This window comes from Chlorocebus sabaeus, chromosome 10 (genome assembly GCF_047675955.1).
Source record: "Chlorocebus sabaeus isolate Y175 chromosome 10, mChlSab1.0.hap1, whole genome shotgun sequence".
NCBI classification, from domain to species: domain Eukaryota; kingdom Metazoa; phylum Chordata; class Mammalia; order Primates; family Cercopithecidae; genus Chlorocebus; species Chlorocebus sabaeus.
In genome coordinates this window covers 31,254,980-31,272,563 of record NC_132913.1, presented here as the reverse complement: position 1 = coordinate 31,272,563, position 17,584 = coordinate 31,254,980, and the positions used below count along the sequence as shown (strand labels likewise).

Here is a 17,584-nt window from a genome sequence, read left to right as displayed (position 1 = left end):
TTTTACCCTTGGGCATTTATTTATGAGGTTCTATAGGCTGAACTTACTATAGTAAGTACTTTTTATTAAAATCTCTCAAAAAGACAGTTGTGAGGAGTGTATTCCACCATGGCATGCGTTTCAGCCATGATATTCTCTTCAGTGGCACATGAATCAACATGAATGTCCCAAGTTGACTTGTTTCACGTTAACCTTATTGCCTGCCTTTTGACTACCTCCGTGAGTCAACTGCAAGTACTCTAGCCTTTCGACTAGAGCAGAAATAAGCTAAGGTGCCCAGAGCACTTCTTTTGCTTACCATCAATCTTAGTGGCATTTAAAACTGCTCTTAAATCTAGTCTTTTCCTGGCCAATATGAAAAAGGCAAAGGGCTTTGGTTATTCCTATAGGTCGATCTTAGGTTTGTGTTTGGACATGGGGTCTGTGGTAAGGGGTATACATTTAGGTCTAGAAAGTGCTTGTTCCAGCTCTGTCTTTAAACATTGTCCAACATAGTACTGGGGTTTTGTGGCAATGCCTCTGGAACCATACTGGCAGACAGAGGTGGGGAGGAAAGGAGTTTGAGAGGATGGGCAGCAGGAGAGGGTCTCTGTTTCTGTTTTACATATTGGCTATTGGTTGGAAAGGAGTTGGGAGTGGAGATCCCATGACTAATAACAGATTGGAAATGATTACGGCAATCAGAATGTTTCTAAAGATAAAAATAGGTTCTGATGGAGTTTCTAAGAGATTTGGAAACAGGAAGAAGCATTCTGGAAGATGGACAGTAGAATTTCTTTAAGAGAAATGGGGAAATTACTAAATGGGAAACCTGACATATGTGGATCACTATTTTTCTTCTGACCCTTTCTTTTCTCTCTTTCACTTCTTACCTCAGGACCTTTTCTCTTCTCATTAGCACCTCCACCAGAGTTGGAACTGGGAAAGAGAAAGGAAGTGTTCAGACATGTGCCTATTTGCATAGTCACGTTATTGAGTTAATGCCAGGACAGCACAAACATTCTGTCCAGTTCTATAGAAAAGCCAGTTTCACCCCATCAGTAAGGTATTATTTTCTTTTTTTTATTCGCATAGAACAGTTTATTGCCAGGCTTCTCTTAACTGTACATTATAAATAGTGTCTGATTAAGAATGTTCTGGATGGGTTAATTAGTGTGGTGACTATTATTAAGCAAACTGCTTGTTAGTATTATGCCTATTTGATCTTGGTATTGATGTGAAGTAATTGACCATAGAGCTACATTTAGAAAAGCTGAAATAAAGTTTTTTTGATTTCTATTATGGCAATAAATTGTTTATATTAAACATGTCTATGAAAATATGAGTTTCATGGCACAGAGAATCAGAATAGATTGTGTGGGATGGTGGATGTGGTTGGTTTTGTTTTGTTTTTAGAATTATTAATACAGTTGTTCAGCCTAGTTCAAGACTAGGTTTATTGTAACAAAGTGGTACAAAAATGTTTCAGAGTCTGCCTTCGTTCTTACCACAGAGTGTATGAAAACTAAAGTGTTTTTAACTTTCCCCAACTAAAGGAAGTATCCTGCTAGATTTGGCTAATTGCCTAAGTACTTCTTTTGGTGACAATTACTATAATGAATAGATTATAAGAAAAATATGAAAATATATTATAAACAAGGAAAACCTAGCTTGTAACTACCTTCTTTCAAGTACTAGATTGTTATCTATATTATTTATTGGTAGGTTGTCCAGTTCTATTATTAAGTTTCCCTAGCTGTAGCATTTCCATAGGGAATTGATTCCATGAGCTAATAAATTACACCATCAGGGAGTTTTTCTTGAAATTGAGCTTAAATTTTCCCATTCTTAATTTCATCTCGTTGCTCCTAGTTACATCCCCTTGTACCAAGCTAAATAATTATTCTTTTTCCTTGGAGACTCTTATTATGTACCCTTCTGGTTGTCACTTAACCAGGCTATTCATAGTTAGCTCCTTTAATCTGTCCTCATAAATCATTTTTTCCATTGCCTTGATTATTATTATTGCTCTTCTAAACACTCTCTAATTTTCAAACATATACAGTTCTCAGGTGCCCCAGCTGACATCAGCATTTGCACAGGGTTCTATCCTGACAGACTTAGTATCTTCCTTCCCTGTGCAACAAGATCCAGAACTAAATGGCATCAGTTCACTGAATCAAATCAGCTCTTGCTCATCTTGTCCAATTCAGGATGGTCTAAATGGTGTTTTTTGTGTGCCCTAATTGCATTCAAGGTTTATTTTGTTTTCAATTTCGTGAGATTTGTAAACTGTTTTGGTTACTGCCCCTATTTGTATTCTGCATCTTTCCATGTCCCTATTCACTACCACCTATCAAAGTCAGTCATCTGCAACCTGTCTTAACATGAGATTCTATTCATCCTTGAGAACATTTAGGGAATGTTCTCGCAGGCCTCGCACCTTGCCCACAGCTAAATTCCTTGTCAGTTACCAATTGCTGTTGTTTACAACCCTTTAGCCAATCTCCCATCTCTTTTAATTTGCAATTTTGCTCGCATGCTGGCCAATATAAATGAATTTTATGAGTAAGATGGGTCATGATACTGTTTCCTAAAATGAAGATATGTTGTTTGAATCCCATTGATTTTTTTTTCTTTTTTTCTTTTTTTTCTTTTTTTTTTTTTTTGGTGAATCCTTCATAAGCTGAGCTTGTGATTCTGTTAAAATCCTTATTAAGCTTGCCTGGCACTCTTTGTCTGACATAAATAAATAGGTTACTTCACTTGCTTTATTGTTTTCCAGATATGTGCAGATGTTCCTTCTCTTACCATTTGTTCCATTTCTTTAGGAGAATTGAAGATAGTGTCATAGTCATTCTATTTTTTTACCTTTTCTGGTGATCAGTGGCAATTTTTTATTGCTGTGTTTTAGTTTCTAGAATCTCTTTAGTATTTTGAATTTGTTTCAGGAAGAAGTTGATTGGTTCCCACAGTAATTCGGGGCCTATGCGGTTTGAAACTATAATCTATAAATGCCCAGGTTTCTTTCCATTTTAAATCAAGGACTAAATTTACTATTTTATTAGGGCATATTTAAGAATTTAGTACCATTCTTTGTGTTTTGTCTTTCTATATACAATCATCTAGTTATTACTTGAGGAGTTCTTATGTATTTGTTTGAGTTTCCTCAAGGTATTTGAAATTAGAATAGAAATTTAAATATCTTTATGAAACAAACATAGAAGCCCCCAGAACAAGCTTTCTGGTTCTGGAATGTACGTAGTGTCCTACAGCGAAAGACTTTGTTTCTAGCTCCTGTGGCTCCTCCGTTGTTTCTTAGTGTTGCCTATCGGCCCTTGCTTTCAGCCCTTTTTAACGCCGTCTCCCTGTCTCCACGGTGACTGTCCTGAGGCCTCAGTGAGTTTCTTAAAGCCCATCTCCACCTTTGTTCACCTCACTGAAATAGATGAACTGACCTAATGTTTAATGAGGCAACTCCTTAGGTTCTATACTTGCCACCTAAAGCTGTTTTGTTTTTTCAGCTTCATTTTTCTCTTCTTCCCTCAGCTTTGCAAGAAAGCTAGGTTCACTATCTTTACAAGACTCTGCTTTTCACCCATACCGTGATCACACGTGTTATAATGTTTTTCTCCTCCCATCTTATAAGATCTTTCTGTTTCTTCAGGATCCTGCTTCCTTCCCTAGCAAGTATTCCTAAGTGAATAACACTGTGCCCATGTGCCTCATTTTTAAAAGTCCAACCTTACCTTCCCCTCCCTTCTCTCTACCTCCTTTTTTCTCTGCCTCTTTTGTTTGTTTTTTGTTGTTGTTGTTGAGACAGAGTCTTGCTCTTTCACCCAGGCTGGAGTACAGTGGTGCGATCTCGGCTCACTGCAAACTCCGCCTCCCGTGTTCACGCCATTCTGCTGTCTCAGCCTCCCCAGCAGCTGGGACTACAGGCACACGCTGCCACACCCGGCTAGTTTTTTTGTATTTTTAGTGGAGACGGGGTTTCACCGTGTTACCCAGGATGATCTCGATCTCCTCACCTTGTGATCTGCCCACCTCGGCCTCCCAAAGTGCTGGGATTACAGACGTGAGCCATGGCGCCCGGCCTGCCTCTCTTTCATATACAAACCCTAGCCTCCTGCAGTCTGATTTCTGCCCACACCACTCTTCAAGGTGCACCATCTTTCAGCCAGAGCAGAGAGTGGCCTGTCGGAGTAGCCAGTGACCTATGACGTGACAAGGCCAAAAGCTTCTTCTTTCTGCTCTGTAGCACCTCTGCAGTGTTTTATGCCCCATTTTACACACTCTTTGAGGGTTCTTGATTCATTTCAGTAATGTAATATTACTCTCTTGGATTCTCTTTCTACTCTTTCAGATGTTCCCTTTTGCTTTTTCCGTGCTTTTTCTTTTTCACCTACCTCTGAAACCCATTTCTTCCCCTACACAACAATTCAGGGAAGGGGCCAACTTCCTGGATGGGGCTCAGGAACTCTGAGAAAGCACTTGGTAGTCTGGCCTAGTCTACCCCTCTAGACCTTACATCCAGACCTGCATCCCAGTCTCTTCGGGTTGCATGTTATTTCCTAAGGAGTTGTATTTCTTCACCCCTTTTTCCTTTGATCACATGCTCTCTGACTCTAGAGCTTCCCTGACTCTGTCTTGCAAAATCCTTTACCTAAAACTTTTAAGCCTTTACTGAGCCCCAAATCAGCATTAATCTCTTCTTCCCCTCCATTTAAAAAAAACGGAATGGCCATTGCATGTATAGTATGTTCCAAGGTAGGTTAGTTGGCTGTTCATGTGTCTGTCTCCCACTCTGCTGTAAGCACTAATGGTTTGCTTTCCAATAGACGGTGAGCTCCTTGAGGATAGCCCCTCTATCTGTATATGTGGCTTAGAGGATTTAAGCTATACTTTTTTAAGGTTTCGTTTTATTTTGATTCTCTATCAATAAGTAACAGATACTGAACTCTGTGTGATAAAGTGTCATGGAAAGATAGGCGAGAAATGATAATAAAAAAGATATTAAAATATACTTCAGGAAACATTAGCTAAGTCAATTTAATATATATTCAGGTGCCCAGGAATACAGAACAGTCATGAGCAGAAATGACCAGTGTTAATCAAGGCAATTTCAAACATTTTTGTAGGTTAATGAACAAGTATGGCCTGAAAATAAGCACTGGGCCATGTGGTGATTGGAAAACACAAAATGGAAATCCAGAAGGATGAGTGAGGGAAGAGTGATAAACCATCCCTCTAATGTTATGTTTCATGGTATATACAGTGCAAGTTTTATAGCCATAGAAACTCTTTGGAAACCATTCAAAGACAGCCCAGTCCAATTTCAAACTTTTGAACTTCTCTTAGTGGCTACTACTTTTTGCACTTTTTCTGGAATTTTTGTATAACATCTTTATTTTTTCTCAGTTTTATATATAATCATTATGTCCTTACAGGAAGGTAAAGGACAAATTTTACATATTTTTTGCCACTAAAAGTATATTGCATTCTTTTTTTGTAACAGATTCATGCCCAAGCACAAAACAACCCATTTAAAGAAGATGCTCAGCCTTAAAGGAAATGGCGGTACGGTTCTGTCCATGGCCCTTCCTTTTCAGCCAGAGCAGAGAGATTTGGAGGGTTTATTGAAGAATTCTAATTCAGAGTGTGATGCACACTGTGACCTTGATACTGCACGACGAGAATACTTGGGTAACTCATTAAGACAGGAGTCAGACTTGAAAAAGTCCACCTCACCAGAGAATTCAAGCTCTCATCGTGGTGAAAATAAACAAAATCTGACTGTTAATCCCTGTGCCACTTTGGGTGGAGATGCTAATCAGCAAAGACTGCTGCACATTGTCTGGCCTCACAGGTGGTAAGTCAAGGCATGCCGATTTAGTAAGAGTTGTAGAACTGGTGAAAGAAAATATATTCTGTTGATTGACATAATAATTTGCTGTCCTTATTGCTTTAGAAAAAGATTATTTTAATGTGGTGGTATTACTCATGATCTGCCAAGGTGGTACTACTAAATATCTTCACATTGATGGTCATGCGCTTAGATTAAATTTGAATTACAGATAACGATTTGCAGTGATCTGCTCAACTAACAGTAGTGGGTAGGCACTTCTAGCATATCAAGTCTTGTTCAAAAAGTTTCAAAATATAAGAATCAGATTCCATTTTATGCACACGCACACACACAGTTATCACAAAACTCTTTCATATATATACACTGATAAAGCAATATTAATATTAAAGCTAGAATAATTTCCATTATTTACTACTTTGGCCAGTTTCAACAAGGTGGCTTTATTTTACTTGTCGTAATATGTATATCAGTACATTTCAAACCATTCCCTTCACTCAGATGCCTCTGTATTGTGCTAAGCAAAATACTTTCTAGCTGACTCTTTTCTAAACAGAGGAAAATCAACTGCAGCATGTAATCTCACCAAATATAAACTCAAACTTAACCCTGCCTCCTATAAATTAGGATTTAAAGAGGTAAAATGTCCTGATAATCTTCTGGTATTAGGCATGAACATTTTAATCTAGTTTTTATTCCTCCCAGTTAGTTTAATCTGCATGTGGCCTGATTAGAGTTCACTTCCCTCACAGATTATGGTCTCTTTATTGCAGCGATGCTAGGCTGATCATTAGGTCCGATTTTCTGAGAGCAACCGTTTGCAGGTGAAGTAATAAGCACACCGCACCGGCCGGGCAAAGCGCCTTTGCCGAGGATTTGCCTTCCAGCACATTAAAACTCTAGAAGCTCTCCCAGTTGATCTGCAGCATCTGGTACCTAAAGGGATTTTCATCTTTGATTCTAAATGTATGAACGTAAAATGTAGGGATTGAAAGTTGATGTGTAATGTGTTTTTGAATTTGTTTGTGCAACTTCACACGTCCAGCATAGCCTTTCTAAGGTAGTAACAGGTATATTTAAATCATATTTTACTTCGATTGTGACAGAGTTCAATATTCTTTGATGTGATTTTAAAATGCACTGGGTCTAGATGAGATTAACCTGTTTCAAGGTAAAATAGATGTCATCATTTACTCCCTTCTGAAAAGCTTTTTCTTTTATTGCATTAACCTTTGGTTGTCTCTGAAGTACTCTTTATTGCAAGAAAATCAGTTCTAAAAGTTGGTTCCAGGTTATCATGAAAATGTTAAATTAAATAATTTCTAGTCTGCTTTTACAAAACAGCAATATGGAGGACAGAGTGAAAACCATGTTATTCAATACTTTGCACAAAATAAGACAGAGCTATGTTAATAAAATTAACAATATTAAATTGAATAATTCCCTCTCTTCCTTTGTATATTTTTGCTTTAATTTAATTTAATTGCCTAAAGTTAGTTGCTTAAAGAGATGCAGCATTATGTTTGTGCACATTCTTATTGTTAAAGCTAAATTATTTTTAATTTGGAGAAGAGGGAAAAAAGCCGCATCAGCAAGAGTAAATGCCAAAATATAAAAGTAACACATTCATCCTTACGGGTAATATAGTAGAACATTGGAAACTTGGAGGTTGCCAGACACATAGCTAACATTAGGGCTAATTTTGAAAATCTAGCGTGCAGTCAATTTTACTGATGCCTGGGGACATACAAGGTAGAAGCTGACAAGAGAACTAATTTTGTTTGGGTTATTTACTGCTATGCATCATCCGCAGGTTCCCGCCTGACACACAGCTATATGAAGGGGGATATTATCACACACTAAAAATTTATGTTGACATTCGATATTTGTTCAATATGTCAGCAGTATTACTTTCATAATCAAAAGAGTAAGAAAAAGAGAAAAGAAAAGCACTTTATGCTCATATAGATATATCTTTTTAATAACAGTCTATAAGGTTAATATAGTTTACCTTTGAGAGTATACAATGAAAACAAGCAGGGTTAGGAGGGGAAATGACAGAAAGCATCAACCCGAGCTGTTTGTTTGCCATTACCTAAGCGAGCCATGTCAGCTCTCTGGCCCGCGTCTGATAGCTATTTGTTGTACAGAGAGCACAGCATAAAAAAAATATCAAACTCTTAATACTATTGTGTGCCCATAACCATCTGTCACTGCTAGCCTGGAGATGAGAGGAAGATTACGAGGAATAAACACTGAGCCGCCGAGCATTGGTAAAGCCTTCGGGCAAAAAACTCTTGTGGGGACATCAAAGACATTCTAATTCCGAGGCAGTCAAGGATTACAGTGTGTAACCTGTGCTGACAACAGATAAATGACTGGCAATATTGTGCCAGAGCTGTTGGGTCCTGCATGGAGTACTGATGATGATGATGATGATGTTATCTTGCAGAATGGACTCTGCTGGGATAATTTTATGATAAAACACTTTTTTCAAATGCCACTGGGTCTAGGCAGACATTTACTAGCTACGGGGGTAGCAATCAGTTTCTTCAAAATTTACTGTTCTAAGCCCATTAGAGTTCCATCGCAGCAAGACTCTTCAATGAAAATCTAAAACGCCTATATTTTCTTTAGGAGGATTTATGCAAATGTTGTGAGCTGAACTCCTACCCTTTAGTGGTAGATGCTTTATCATCTGATTTATGTAAATTTGCTCATAAAAATACAGTTTATTTTTAATTGGTGAATATGAATTAGAAAATTAAGATTCTGGTTCAGCATTCATCAAACATCCCCAGCTACAAGCACACATTTCTTTAGACCCCTGATCGTATGGGTGGAAATCATATAATTGACCAGTCAATATGAATGGTATTCAGAAGGAAACTATGGTTTCTACTACAAGTGACCAGGGATGTGTTTCTTATTCAGCCCCCTTAGTTTGAGCCTCCCCTATCCTTGTACTTCACATATTCTTGTCAGTATTTTGAGCTGCCTTAACTCCCTGCTTGAAAAGGGGGGTTTTCTTTACAGTAGCCTGCAGGAAGCTCTTTAGAAGCAGGAAGTCTGTTGCATTTTCACCTTGGCCATGTATCTTTACCAGAGAAAATGCATTGATGATTGTTTCCATGTAAACCTAAAGGAGAAAGGAACACTGGAGAGGGCAGTTGGATTCTTAGATCTTGTCATTACCTTGCCTAACGAAAGAGAAATAAAACCCTCCTCTTTATCATAAAAAAATATGCCCATGAAATCATGCAGTTGCAGTAGCCAACTCTAAAAATGAAGTGATGCTGACCTCATTGTGTTAGTTCCACACTGGGATCATGAATGGTCTAAAATATAGTGTCAGCCTCTAACATATCTCATACTAAGTCAACCAAATGTAGAGCCTACTTGCTAGAATATGTATCAAAATCAAAAGTGACATTTTCTAGAAGACACATTCTGGCTTTAAATCTGTGTTAAAATGTCTGTGCATGAGAACAGGCCCTTAAATGCAATGCTTGCCCCTCTCCTCATTCTTTCTCAAACTGAGCTTGTCAAGGATTATAGTGTGCAACATCTGCTGACAGTAGATAAATAACTGACAGTATTTTAGCAGAGTTGCTGGGTTCTCTGCAGAGTAATTTGTTTTCTCCTTTCTACTCAGTCCTTAATGTTTTATTATAAACATCTATAGCAAGGCATGGTTAATAGAAATGACTTATAGAGAAAGACCTGTAAAAAACAGACTGCAATTGGCACTGCTTTTTTTTTTTTTCTTAAACTATTTTCTTTCCAAATATTATACAAATATTGTAATATTAATCCACGTTCCAGCCTTTAAGCATTCTCTAATAGTTATTATGATGGGCATAAAAGACACACTGCTGGAAAGACCAAAAAAAACAAGTTTAGACTATATTGAAAGATCACTCTCTCAAGGCCACAGGTCTCAAACTCTTTGGTCTCAAGACCCCTACATACTCTTAAAAATTACTGGGATACCAAAGAGCTCTTGTTTGTTGGGATTATACCTATCAACATTTACTGTATTAGAAATTAAAACTGAGGAAAAAGTTTTAAAATCTACATTAGAGTGTTTTAAAATAGCAATAAAGAACCAAATATATGTTAACATAAATAATGTATTTTTATGAAAATTAACTGTATTTTCCAAAAAAAAAAAAAATCAGTGAGAACAGCAACATTACATTTTTAAAAATCTATGTCTGTCTAAATAGAAGATATTTGGATTCTTATAACTGCTTAAGTGTTTAATTTGTTGCAATATCTTCTTTTGGTAGAAGTTTATGAAGAAATTCTGCCTCACAAAGAAATATAGCTGGAAAAGTTGAGTGTTTAATGATTTCTTCAGATTACTGTAGATATTCTTCTTTGATACTATACCAAAACTTGACAAGTAGGAGTTCTTTAAAGATTTGCTGCAATATGGAATATGAAACCACATAAATGATTTCTTCATGCTCCATTGCATGCAGTTTGAATGGATTTTGTGGCATCATGCATTGGTTATTTGGAAAATATAGGTTCACCAAATTGAAGATCTTCTAAATGTTGACACAATTCATTATACAATTTCAAAAAATCATATTTGTTAATATCACCATTGATCTCTTAAAGAGACATTTTTGAGTAATGGGAAGCTGTCAAGTTAAGAGTGTGAGTGCAATTTTTTCAAAATTCTAATGTTCCCTTAAAAGCTTAAATTTATCATTGCAACAAGTATTATCACTTGTTTTTCCTTGAGTGACAAGTTCACACGGTTCATGTTTGAGAAAATGTCTGCCAAATAGCAAAGTCTGATTAACTGTGGTTTGTCTATCAGTTGTTCTTTGAAATAAAGTCACTATTTCATGAAAAGACAACTAGTTTAGCTCACAACTCAAACAAGCATACAAATACTTTTCCTCAGGACAACTATTGTATCTTGGTATGCATGTGTGTTCCTCATTTTATTACATAGAATATTAAAAAATATGAAAGGGATGAACTTTAATAAAATTAATAAATTTTACTGCTTCTTCAAGGACATGCTTAAGTAAAACAGACTTGTTTGTGCCATTGCCTTGAATTGTGCTAAGGCACCAGCAGCTTTATTCACCAGTGTTTTTCACTATGAGGGCCTATGTCAACACAGAGAAAAAGGCAAATTACATCCTCAGTATCCTTATGAAAATGGTTTTACTTTGCAGCCTCCTTGAAAAAATCTTGAATACACCCAAGAATTCAGACTACCCTTTGAAAACCACTGTCAAACGGAATCGATGTGATGTATGTAAATATGGCTGCCACCAGCCATTGGAATTGCCTAATTTTTTGTTCTCATAGACTAAATTTTTTTCCCCTGAATATTAACATATTATATTTTTTTGGTTTAAAACTTGACAGTGAACAAGGGTTTATCTTATAAAAGTCAACTCTCTCAGACCAAACACAGTTTGCCTCAATGTGGGCTAAGTAGCTAGGAAACCCTAGGATACAGATCTATGATATAAGAAATTCTACTCTGATCATTAAACCTCTGTGATTGGCCCATAATTGGATGCATTCTTGTTAATAAAAATAAGAAGTGGGCCATGAGGCATGTTAAAAAGTTTGAAATTATTAGAGGAGCTATAGTTATAAGTTCTACCATGAGCTTATCACTTGGGATATAGGGAAATTATCAAAGCTCTTTGCTTAAAGTAGAATGACTTTTTATGAGCTATATGGTATTTGCAGCATTTTCCATAAAATAATGATAAATCAATTTATGCAAAGTTGATATAAAGAGTGTGAAATCAGAAAGGGCAAAGTCCAGTCATTGAGAACAAAAAACAGTTTTGAAACAAACTTAGGTGAGTCGCTGAAGTAAAACATGTACCATAATATTGAATGACTTTGACATCTATATTTTTAGAAACTTTGGCAATTTCTAACACAATATATGATTGATATAAAATGGAAAATTATGCTTTATTACTTGGTACTAAAATAAATTGCTCTGTTTCACTCTTTGACTCTCTGAGGTTTAAAAATATAACTTGAAAAACACAATCAATGACTAGTCTTCTGAAAGGATGTGTTTTGGATGATTGAATGATATGCTTTTCAGGCCAGAATAAACTTACCTTGGTTTTCTCATTGCTGAAATAACTTAGAAAAAGTGTGGTGAGTAGGCCGTCTTAAATCTTTTAGGCTTTTCTGGTCATTACCTTGTAATAGAATACTTTGGGAAGGAAAGAGGATGATGTGGGGTGGAGAATACTTTTGGAAATCAGTCTTCAGGTATCATGCTAGGCTGTGAACAGAAGGGCAAAGTGTTAATTTTTGGACACTAATGTTCTTTGTTCTATTTCAATGTTATGTGTAAATCTGTTTTTCTAAGAGAAGAATGATCCTCACAGAATAATGGTTCCAGAAAAGATGTTCACATGCTCTGGCTATCTGCTTTTCAGCACACTCCACCAAAACTTCCTCATACCTGTGAGAATCCATCTTACGTGTTCTGATCTCTAAAAAAGATGATTCCATAGATGTTTTCCAGTAGTATTATTCATTTTCACAGTTAAGTAACCCTTGATATAAGGAATATTTGCTTTATAACTATTTTAAGTAGCTAGTTGTCAGATTGACTAGGAATAATGACCAGTAGCCCTTCAAAAGGGATCATCCAACCAGTTCTGTGTTTTTCCATCAATTAGACAGTCAAAGCTCACGTGAAATAATAAGGTTCTAATTATTTATAGTCAGTCTCAATTTAGTGATAAGTTTTCTTTAGTTACCTTTTTCATGCCTAGAGTGTTTTGGGGAATTTATTGGTTAGTTTGTTTGTTTGGTTTTTGTCATTAAAGAATTTTGTCTTTAAAGAGAATGAACTCTGGCATTTAAAAAATGAAAAGCTCTCTAAAGAATTTTACTAGAATTTTTGGGAAAAATAATCAAATATCTGGCTAAAATTACCATGTGCTATATAACTTACAGTTTTATTTTATCCTCTAACATAGCACTATTAGATTAATCTATGGGAATCTATTTCAGGATTTTGAATTAGTGGTAAGAAAATAGATACTAAGAAATCCATGGCGAAAGAAAGAGCCTCACCAGAATCCCATTTATAATTTCCAAAATTCCATATTTGGTGCCTTGCTGACTATTTTCCAAATCGTTGAACATATGGAAAATAAGTACAGATTCAACATTTAGTTTCTCATTGCCTCTTGGATTGTTTTTAACATTTTAACACACCAGGTCAGCATAAGGACAGTCACTATCTTGGTATTGTTATAATACCAATAGCAGTCACTGTCCTGGTATTGCTATAATAGAATATCATAAACTAAAGCTCTTGTTACCGTTTTCCTGCCCAACAAGGTTAAAAAGTTCACTAAGCATGATTCATTTTGTAAACATACTAATTGTTGCAAAAGACACTGTTTCATTATGGTATGCTTATGACAGTCATCTTCAACTGCTCAAGACCCACATTTGCCTAAGGATCCTCTGTCACCATTCTTTTGATCAAATTCTTACACCACACTTCACTTAACATCATAGTCAGGGGTGGGTGAGTTGGGAAGTACATAGCTAGATGATATGGATGGATGGATGGATGGATGGATGGATGGATGGATGGATGGACAGATAGGTGGACAGGTGGATTGGCAGATAGATCATCTGTTTCTTTGCTATATATTTTTATGTTATATACGTGATTGTGTGTGAATTTAAATATATTTCTCCTTTCCGGTCACTAAGACTTTTTCCACCCCGTCCCAGTAGACCTAACTTCTCTTTAATTAGCCTACTGTTTTCTACTTTTTTTTTTTTTTTTTGAGACTAATATTCCTCCTGTTTCTCTTAATGTGTGGTGTTACCTGCCTTTCCATGATGGTAGTCATCATTATATTTCTCTAGTGATGCCTTGTAATCCTCTGCCTTCCACAGACATCTTCCCTGATTTAAATTCCAGTGGTGTGTTAATCCCCCTGACTGTGGATGTCCACGCGCCAAAGGCACTGTGCAGTCCAGTGTACCACATAAACATGTAACAGAACTTTGCACTTTCCACATGCCTCCTAGCCCTACTCATTTCATGTTTTTAATGGTGGCATTTGTTTTAGGTTCTAAAGTTTTTCAGGATAGAGACAGAAACTTTTTTTTTGTTTAGGGGGAATTTTTTCCATGGCATCTAACCAGAGTGCCTGGCAATTAGGGGTACTTAGTCGATGTTACTTAATGTTAATGAATTATAGGGTTACTGTTTGGTAATTGATAATCACCCTTTCAGTAAGTCCAGTTGAGGTTCTGTCTCTCTTTCTGGGAAGAATTCAGTTTATCAAATGACAGACAGACATGGTCATGTGATCAGCATTGCTTTTACAAAGCCTATGGCTTCTTGGTTTGTTTTCTTTTATGAAATGCCTTTGTAGGCATTGCAAATACAAATCCTTCAAGATTTTGTTAAAATAGAATAATGCATTTTAACAGAAGAGTAGTAATGTTTGGGAGGAAAAGCTCAAACTGGTTAAAACCAAAGTAATTTCTAAGTTATTATGGAACAATAAATCCAGAAGTGAAGATCCCTGTAGATTATTTTTTAACCTACCCTCCACCATAATCCAGATGTTAAGTCATTTTGAAACAATCCATTGAAATCGCTTTTTAAACTCTTATGTGAAATCCTAAGTGAATGAGCTCCAGTAGCTTTTCTAGATTACCCAGGAAGGTTTTCATTTATTTATTTATTTTTTGCTCAGTCAATCATACCAAAAAATTCCAAGGTAGCACAGCAATAACTATTACAAATTATGTAAGCTTTTCCCCCCCTCTATCATCTTTATTGGCTATGCAACTAATCCTAGCTATTTCAGCATTATTTGGCCTAGCATCATTTGTTGGTTAAACAAAAGAAGGTGAAAATTCAGAAACAGAGAAATGAAATGTTTAAGGTTTGTTCTTACTAAGACGTATATTCATAGTCCCTATGTCCTGTTGAAGGAAATAATTTATCATGATCTTCGTCAAAAGCATTTCTTTCTTTGCTGTCTTTTTTTATTAATTTAGATATGTTTCTGAGATGAGAATTGATGTTACTTCTAATTATGGTTACATGTAGTTAATTTCCTTCTTTTTTCTTAAGCTTGGTGTGAAAGGCAGTTTCCTCTAAAAGAGGCGGTGGGGAGCTGGTTACAGGGAGGGAAGAATACTGATAGAGCTGATCTTCCTGTTGCCTTAGCAACAGATTTATTTATTAGGGGTTGAAATGACATGAGTTAATATACCACATACCTGCTGATCGGCAAACTCCCCTATTTCAGCTGCAGTTGACAATTAAGTCCTGGACAGCTACAGCCAGGGGTTAATGTTCCTCATTAGGAGAACTAGGTCATTACTGGGAAATCAAGGCACTTAAGGCAGCATGGGTAAAATGCAAAATTCAGCATCTAGATGAGTGAGGCTTTTTTATGTTAATTAACCTTATTTTCCTAGGTTTAAAAAAATCTTATATGCACGTGACAGTGGATCAATTAATTGAAAAAAGAGCTAGTTTACTCTCTGAGTTGTCTTCATTTCCTTTGCAAGGATTTCATTATTTTATGGAAAATTCTTATGTCTATATGATGAGTAAAAAGGGTATTAAAATTAAGAAGGGAATCATCATGGAAATCAGCTTTACCACAAGGGAATGAGCAAATAAAAGCCTTGGAAATGAAAATAAATAAGCTTTGCTAATACCTCACCTAAGGAGCAGAATATAAGCCCATCAGAGCTGAGAGACATTTAGAGGTACTTCTTTGCTTCTTTATTAAGCAGTTACATAGTTATTTGACCTTCAGAAACTGAAACTTTGGAAAAGTGATTCCAAGTGATTTGTAAACATTCTATTTGCAGAAAGCTGTATAGCAGTTTAACAAACAATAACTTTCCAGTTCATAATTGGCTTTTAAAAATACCAATAAAATTAGATACATTCATTGAAAGTTTTTATTAAAATGTCTGAGTGGGTGCTTTTTTTCACTTGATAAGTTCATAAATAATGTATCAAGCCCCTTCTGAAAGCTTTGTTTTCTTACTTCTTTAAAGAGCCTTTATGTTGAAAGGGGGATATTTACAGAGTAGAAAAAGATTTATTGCCCAGAATCCTGTTTTATCTTCATTACTGTACTGCCTCCATTGAAACCACTTCTTACCAGTTTTTTCATTTGTGGTAACTTTGTAAACATGAACAAAAGCAAAAAGGTGCTCTTACCATCTTCATCCCCTAAAATACTATGTCTCTTCAACTGAAAAACTAAATCATTAAAATTTTCCTTCCTCCACCCACATGCTATATAAACTGTTCTTATTCATGTAAAATTAATCGATTGACCCCAGAGACTTAGTATGGAACTCTTGACATTTCTTTCCCCACCAAAAGAAATGTGCAATTCTCCTTTAACCGATTTGCTCTCTGTGGTTCGGTGTATATGTTTGCAACCCCCAAAATTCATTGTCCTGTTATATAAGTGAAACCAGGCCCTCTGATACTTCTTTAGAAAATGCAACTCTAGTAAACCTCTGTTAGTGTCATGTATATTGCAACTTATCCTCAGACTTGGCAGAAAATTACTGTATTAGGTGGCACCACTCACCTTCTTAGAGAAGCATTTGTTTCCAGTCTAAAATTAGACATGAGACTTATGCAACTGCCCCTCTTCACCTACCATAGTCAATTCTTGATTTTAACAAGAACACTTTTAATGGAGAAATTGTTTCCCCAATTTGAGAATCGTTGCCCAAGAGCCAGAGTCCTAGCGTGAGGAGATATGGAAGAAACTGTTAGCTATCCCCCAAATTTCTCTCTTTTTCTTGGGAATACAGACCACATTTTCCAGCCTCTATTGCCGTTTACTTGGGGTGGCTGCATAACTGGTTCTTAGCCAATAAATGTAATAGAAAAAAGTGATGTGGGCCACTTCCAGGCCTGCTCCATAAAAATTTCTCACCCACTTTCTCCCATGTTCTTTCTCCCTCCTCGCTGGACAGACATAGAAAGCACTTGTTGAAAATGACAGTGTCTCCTTTGGCTTGGAACCTTAAACAGCTGTGTGGAAGACTACTGCCCTTCTGATCTACCCACCTGCCTAGTACTCTTACAGGAGCCTTTTACATTTTGTTAATCCATTTAATGCAGTTAACCTACCTTAGTGGATGTGGAAAGCTGCTATTATAATCCAGACAATATAGTGGTGGTTTGACTGGGGTAGTAGCAGTGGCAATCGTAAGTGTTCAGGATATATTTTGAATATTTTGGCCTGAGTAAGTGGATAAATGAAGGTGCTATTTACTGAGATGGAGAACACTTGGGGAGATTGATTTTTAAAGTTTGCATTTGGACATATTGTTAGAGATGTTTTAGACACACGTGGAGATTTCAAGTTGGAAGCTGATACTCAAGTCTGTTATTCAGATGAGCAGTCAACACTAAAGATAGAAATTTGGGAGTAATCAGCGTAGATGTGTACAATTCCTTTAAAACAGGTCTAAAATATATTTTAAGCTTCCTGATTTTAAACATTATATTTCTACTAATTCTGTAGGCAGCAGTTATAGCCTAGTTATAGTTATAGCATAGTAGGTTCTGAGTCTCTATGTAAGTCCTGTCTGTCACAGTTACCAGCCTTGTGCCTTCAGTCAAGTTATCTTCTCTCTAACTTCAGTTTTCTTTTTTATAAGATGGGAATAATGTTAACTACATTACAGAATTGT

The 17,584-nt window shown here is 36.3% G+C and overlaps 1 protein-coding gene across 35 annotated transcripts in view; it reads left to right on the top strand.

Moving 5' to 3' along the window:
- GTDC1 (glycosyltransferase like domain containing 1) overlaps window positions 1–17,584 on the top strand; it is a 393,230-nt gene that overhangs the window by 303,032 nt on the left and 72,614 nt on the right. For 25 of the 35 annotated variants that reach the window (XM_007964893.3, XM_038000665.2, XM_007964892.3 and 22 more), the window contains 2 exons: window positions 878–1,045; window positions 5,498–5,851. The exons of 3 other annotated variants lie outside the window; for them this stretch is intronic. In XM_007964893.3, coding sequence (XP_007963084.2) covers window positions 878–1,045; window positions 5,498–5,851 — 522 coding nt within the window. The remainder of the gene's footprint in view (window positions 1–877; window positions 1,046–5,497; window positions 5,852–17,584) is intronic. 7 more of the 35 variants (XM_038000669.2, XM_038000664.2, XM_038000666.2 and 4 more) reach the window with 1 other exon arrangement.